This window comes from Danio aesculapii, chromosome 1 (assembly GCF_903798145.1).
Source record: "Danio aesculapii chromosome 1, fDanAes4.1, whole genome shotgun sequence".
Lineage (NCBI taxonomy): Eukaryota > Metazoa > Chordata > Actinopteri > Cypriniformes > Danionidae > Danio > Danio aesculapii.
In genome coordinates, this window is record NC_079435.1 from 55,658,923 (window position 1) to 55,666,422 (window position 7,500).

At 34.9% G+C, this 7,500-nt stretch overlaps 1 protein-coding gene across 1 annotated transcript in view; it reads left to right on the forward strand.

Annotated features, from left to right (window-relative positions):
• pard3ba (par-3 family cell polarity regulator beta a) overlaps positions 1 to 7,500 on the forward strand; it is a 278,096-nt gene that overhangs the window by 219,721 nt on the left and 50,875 nt on the right. The window contains 1 exon segment of the mRNA XM_056453859.1: positions 6,214 to 6,322. Coding sequence (XP_056309834.1) covers positions 6,214 to 6,322 — 109 coding nt within the window.

Here is a 7,500-nt window from a genome sequence, read left to right on the forward strand (position 1 = left end):
ATTCAACTTAAGTGACATTTAAAGGCTTAACTAGGTTAATTAGGCAAGTTTTTAGGCAAGTCATTGTGTAATGGTGGTTTGTTGTGTAGACTATCTAAAACAAATATTGCTAAAACAAATATTACTAATAATATTGACCTTAAAAAATTTAAAAACTGCTTTTATTCTAGCTAAAATAAAACAATAAGACTTTCTCCAGAAGAAAAGTATTATCAGACATACTGTGATTATTTCCTTGCTCTGGTAAACATCATTCAAGATATGATCTTTTGGACTGTGATCCAAAACACAGCCAAGGAAACATTCAAATGCTTTTAGAGAAAGAAAATCAAGCTATAGAACTATATATAAATGTAGGAAATATTCATTCATTCATTCATTCATTCATTCATTCATTTATTCATTCCATACATAATAATGTAATATGACATGTATTATAAGATTAATATATTAATTAAATGTTCTTTTTGTTTATTTATATTTACATGTAACTATAGCTTACACTGAAAAAAATGATTCAAAGATGATTCCTTGGATTTTCTCAATTTTTTTTACGTTAAGTGGTTGTAAACAATTTATTTGGGCTGAATTTAAACAAACAAATAAAGTAGAAAATTATTAAATTAAATTTATTTGTTTAAATTCAACACAAATAAATTGTTTGCAACAGTTTTGCATTCAACTTTTTTTTTAGTGTACAATGTTTTTAAGTAAAAAGGTAAAACTTAAAACTAAATATAAAATAATAAAACATTTCATCACATGAAATTGTATCAAACAAAAATGTTATTGAATTACATTAAATCAGAAAATTGAAATACTTAGTAGCAAAAATGGTAGCAGTTTTATTGAAATATGTACAGTTGAAGGCAGAATTATTAGCCCCCTTTTAATTTTTTTTTTCTTTTTTAAATATTTCCCAAATGATGTTTAACCGAGCAACCGAGTATGTCTGATAATATTTTTTTCTTCTGGAGAAAGTCTTATTTGTTTTATTTCAGCTAGAATAAAAGCAGTTTTAAAAAAACATTTTAAGGTCAATATTATTAGCCCCTTTAAGCTATTTATTTTTTCCAATATTCTACAGAACAAACCATCATTATACAATAACTTGCCTATTTACCCTAACCTGTGAATTAAATCAAAATCAACCATATGACTTTGTTAGTTCACATTGATACACTGTAAAAAATAAATCCGTAAAATTTACAGTAAAAAAACGGCAGCTGTGGTTGCCAGTATTTTACCATTCAAAATACGGTACAAACTGTAAAAGTAATTTCTCATTTTTACAGTAAACTACGGTATTTTATTAATTTATAAAGGTAATATGTCTGTATTTTGAATTACCAACATCTACACATCATTTGTTACACAGTTAGACTTATTAACACACCCATATGCAGGTGGTGATGAGAAAGTTACATAATGAACCAATGCTCATCACAATCAACTTTCCTCACAAGCAGAAAAGTGTATCAATATATAGATGGTGCTCAGTGTCATTCACACAGCTACTAAACACCAGTATGGTAACACGAATAAAATTCTTAAAAGTCATGAAATAAACATTAAAATAAAAATAAAATCACGAATTAAAGTCATGAAATAAACATTGTTTATCAACATTAAATGTAACATAAATCTCTAATGTACATAACTGATTGAGAAACAACTAAAAAGATCCATAGTAATGTCAACAAAAAGAATAAAAAGTGATGTGACATTCAGGGAATTCTGGGAAAGTCAATTTTTACGGTTATTTACTGTATATATTAAGAAAACATACTGTTAACCAGGTTACGGATTTGTACTGTAGCATTTTTACAGTTTTTTTTTTTACCGTTGAAATCACGGCCATTTTTTACAGTGTGGTATTGTGGTGAACAAATCACAAATCATCATCAAGAGAAATATTTACCCTAGTAATCTTTAATTGAAATCTGAAAATGCACTTCCTGTTTGTTGTCAGTTAAATTCTCAGATTACGTCGGTCTGAGGTATTGGGCGTGGCTAACATACTTAACCACGCCCCTCTGACCGTCGTTTTTGACAACAAACAGAAATGGTGAGCAGGAGGAGTTTACTAGGTTGTAATAACTCTTTTCCAACATCCAATCATCTCGTAGTAGAAATAAGGCCACGCCCACTATTTTCTCGAGTAATATTCTTTTTCTCCAGAAACAATAGGGAAAAAAAACAGCTGCAGCTTCTGGTTCATGCAGACTTTAACTGTGACAGGTATTTTGCTCTAAAATATCACATTTCATTAAGATGGAAACTGAAATTGGACAGTGCACTAACCATAATCCTGACAGGATGTTTATCCAGATGATGATAGAGAAATAAATCAGTTCTTCAAATCTCATATATTCGGTAAGCGTCTGCGGTGGTGACTGTCGTGACCGCACACGTCTCTGACAGTCCCATCAAGACACAGCAAGACTGCTTAATTGACCAGCGGACATATTCATTAAGAGCTCAATGGCAGGTGTGTTTAGAGAAAGGCTGTCGCTTCTGATCCCAGACCTGTGTTTGTGCGTCCGGTGTGGAAAACGCCAGCCTGCTGTCAGATCCCATTATACAAGCCGTCCCGCAGGAGGAAGATGAGGTATAGAGATGAAAAGAAGAGCGCGTCACGGTTTCTAGCATTACCCGGACGTCACTTTTCATTCAGCCCTGGATTATTGGGCTCCGTGCATGTGTTGACGTCTTCACAGACAGATTGAGGATTAACTCCACCGGCTACATATAATCAAATTCATTAGTTTGTGAAAACTGATCCGAGAACAGCATTACTTGTCTGAGGGCCTGGAAGCATATACAGTTGAAGCCAGAATTATTAGCCCTTCTGTTCAATTTGGGATTTTTAAATAATTTTAAAATGACACAGGGAAAAAGTATTGAACACATGAAGAAAGAAAGGTGTAGAAGGGCAGTGAAAGCCCAGACAGCAGCTGAAATCTCTCAGCAACCCTCTGCCGTTTCTCAGTGTAAATAATATTAGCTGCTTCAGTCCAACATCTGCATGATCAGGATGATGAAGATGAAACCAGGGTGGACATTTCAGCACAACAATGATCCAAAACACAGCCAAGGACACTCTCAAATGCTTTCAGAGAAAGAAAATCAAGCTGTAGAATGGCCCAGCCAATTACCTGACTTAAATCTTAAATAAAATACATATTAAAGCTCAGATTTGATAGACGAGACCTACAGAACCATCAAGATTTTTACACCCTGTTGAATTCAGTAAGAAAAATAATAGCTTAGCAATGCATGTGACCTGAGCAATGCATGTGACTTCATTCTCCATATGTAAAAGCCTTTTATATAAAGTATTAAATACATTTCAGTGGTTCAGTACTTTCTCTTTGTGTCATTTCATTGTTATTACACAGAACTCATTGCTCAGAATTTTTTTGTTTTGTTTCATTTTTATGTTTGTATTGTTTTTTTTTTATTATTTTATTTATTTATTTATTTATTTATTTATTTATTTATTTATTTATTTATTTATTTATTTATTTATTTATTTTTACCAAAATCTGGTTCAATTCCATGTTAACAGCTCCTTTAGAAATATTACTCTCAGAAAAAAAAAACATGACGTGTTTAATCCGTATCTTTCCCACTTTATATACATAAATGAAGTACAATTATATTTTTTATTTATTTATTTTACTGTTTATTTTAAGTTTTATTATTTATTATCATGTAGTATTTCAGTTCAGTGTTTATTTTAAGTAGCAAATGCGGATGTAGTTTCATGGTGGACAAAATGGAAAGCCACACACACACTCTGTTTAGCACTGTTGACTGCTGCTCAACACAACACTAATTAGCTCTCCTCAGATGTAACACAAACAGGTAAATCACAGCAGGAATCAGTCATGCTCTTCTCAAAGAAGGAAAGCTAATATCTCCGGTCTTTCTTGGCTTTACGCAGCGCCCGCTATCATAATACCCCAAATGAACTGCCGATGACAGCCGGCCTTCAGACTCTCACTCATTTGATGTGTGTGTGTGTGTGTGTGTGTGTGTGTGCGTGTGTGTGTGTGTGTTTAATCATGCATGTAAACGGCTGGTATTTTTGCCGTGTGTGTGTGTGTGTGTATTTAATCATGCATGTAAATCGCTGGTATTTTTGCAGGGTGTGTGTGTGTGTGTGTGTGTGAGAGAGAGAGAGAGAGAGAGAGAGTGTGCTGTAGGTCTGCTCTTCAGTGCTGTCCTCATATGAATATGATGCATACACGCTGTCCGAGAGCTAATTAAACATTGATAGTGTTTGTCATTCATTGAGTGTGTGTGGACTCTCAGTCAGAATGGCAGCTGTAATTGCGTTCAGTGGGATTAGATAATGGATGGCGTTTGTGCTCCGCCAGCTGCTGGAGAAACACACAGCACACTCCACTGTACTGGACTTACTCTCAACATCTCTCAATTGACTTTCCGAAAAACGTATTTATTTGCAGTTATTTATTCTTTATTCCATCCATCCATACATCACTCCATCCATAACTCCATCCAATTGTCTGTTCATCCATCCATCCATTCATCCATCCATCAAATTGTTTATCATCCATCCATCCATCATATTGTCTGTTTATCCATGAGGCCGTCCATCCATCCAGTTGCCTGTTTATCCTCCATCTGTTAATTATTCATCCATCCATCCATCTATCCAATTATCTATTCATCATTCACCCATCTCTCCATCCATTCAATCTTCAGTTTATGCATCCATCCATCCATAATCCATCCACTATATTGTCTGTTTATCCATCCATCCATCCATCCATCTATCCAATTATCTATTCATCATTCACCCATCTCTCCATCCATTCAATCTTCAGTTTATGCATCCATCCATCCATAATCCATCCACTATATTGTCTGTTTATCCATCCATCCAATTGTCTGTTTATCGATCCATCCCTCCGTCCATCCATCCAATTGTTTATCCATCTAATTGTCTGTTTATCCGTCCATCCGTCCATCATCCATCCACCATATTGTCTGTTTATCCATCCATCCAATTGTCTGTTTATCCATCCATCCAATCGTTTATCCATCCATCCATCCATCCATCAATCCATCCATCCATCCATCTGTCCATCCGTCCATCCATCCAATTGTCTGTTTATCATCCATACAATTGTCTGTTTATCATTCATCTGTTTATCATCCATCAATCCTTACATCCATCCAATAATCTGTTAATCCATCTAATTGTCTGTTTATCCATCCATCATTCATCTGCCATATTCCCTGTTTATCTATCCATCCATCCATCCATCCAATTACCTGTTTATCCATCCATCCATTTGTGTTAATCCATCCATCCATCCATCCATCCATCCATCCATCCATCCATCCATCCGTCCTTCTGTCCTTCCATCCAGTTGTCTGTTTATCATCCATACAATTGTCTGTTTATCATTCATCTGTATCCATCCATCCATCCGTCCATCCATCCGTCCATCCATTCATCTATCCATCCATCCATCCATCCATCCATCCAATTGTCTGTTTATCATCCATCCTGTCTGTTTATCTGTCCATCCATGCAGTCGTCTGTTTGTTTATCCATTCATCATCCAGTCAGCATTGAAATAAATTCAAATACAATTCTGAATTAGTTTGAGTGAATGGTGCAGTGAAAATGAAGATTGATTGGCAAAAAAAATGGACCAATCAAAAGCAGGCGGGCTTTCTCTCTGTTTAAACATTAAAAGTTGCTGTAGCATTCAGTAAAAGTTGAAGCAGTTTAAATGCTGATTTTATAATGCCATTTCTCCTCTCAGTCAATACATGCCCTTAGGTTACATGTGTGTTTATGGAGCTCACAGATGGATAATTTAATACACTGAATTTTACATCAAGCGCTGTTTATTTTAGCTGCATGTGATTTAAAAATCTGACAAACAGAATTGTACATTAACTTCGGCCCCAATTCAAACACTTACATCACGATGAAGCAGATTAACTGTGAAAATAAATCATTACTGTATTTGCTTTGATGAATCACTCAGCTACTAGATTTGTTTTTATAGTTTGCAATATATTTTCATCTAATAGATTTGTTTTTATTAATTTTAGGCTTGCTTTGAGAATTAGGGTGGATTGTAGAATTGCCTAAATTGGTGTGGATGTTTTCCAGAGTGTTTGAATGGAGACTGTCTCTCATCTGTCTTATTTCTCTCTTTACAGTAATGAAGAACGATTGCAGCAAATCAGGAATCAGCTTCAGCAGATCAGACCAGCTCCGTCCTATGAGGACCTGACCGCTCGAAGACGACCAGAGTATGACCCTTCACGAGTGAGTACATTTCTTTCTTTCTTTCTTTTTCTTTCTTTCTTTCTTTCTTTCTTTCTTTCTTTCTTTCTTTCTTTCTTTCTTTCTTTCTTTCTTTCTTTCTTTCTTTCTTTCTTTCTATCTTTCTATCTTTCTTTCTTTCTTTCTTTCTTTCTTTCTTTCAATGAAGTGCATTTTATTTGTACATTCAGTGTATGTGTTGACTCTTTGATGGTTGGCATCATCTCTTCACATCTCTTCATCACCTTTTACTTGTGTATATATATATATATAAATGCTCTTGTCACTTCCCATGCATGGAAATTAAATTGTATGCCTTTCTGGACAACATTTCACTCACTTTTTAACTTGAAAGCTGCTAGAAAATGCACTTGCCACTTTATACACACTTCTAACATTGTATTGTTGCTATTTTCATAAGTATTGTTGCCTTTTTATGTTTTTATCTCTTGTTATTATTGTTGTTTTAGACTATTAGGACTGCACTGAAGGGAAGGGCAAACGTAAATTTCGGTGTATTTTGTACAATGACAATAAAGATTCTGACTGACTCTATATTATCAGAAAGGGTAAAATAGAACAGGGGTACAATAATAAAGTGGTTTTGGCATTTAGGCATTTACTTAAAGCAAGAATAGTTATTGATTTACATTTTTGTAATGCCATGAATGATATATTCACATTTAAATATGAAATGATGCAATAATGATGTGTTCAACACAGGCTCATTGAGAAAATGTGCCCAGGGCTACGTTTTTGAGAACCGAGAAATATATGCTTGCAAGTATATATGGATGCATTTTGTGTGTAAAACGAACCCTATGGGCTGGTACTGCTTTTGGTATGGAGTTGAACGCTTTTCTGGCATGACCGGTTTGCTCTGTTGCTCACCATGCATGGTGTCAGACTTGGGATGCAGTGACTGGGGTTTGAGTCTGGCGAAGGACGATTCCATAAACTAGGTAAAAGAAAAACAGTGTAAAATAATGGTTAAAACATGTGGTTGCGATGGCTTTTCTCTTCTATTTTCTTTCGAAAACATTATCGATTGGGTTCAGGCAAGGGTGTGTTTGGGTCAGTCGAAATCAAACTGATATAATATGGACAACAAGCCAACTAGTTTCTCTCTCCGGCGCCCTGTAGTGGATTTGCAAAAGCAAAAACTGCAAGCACATATAGCC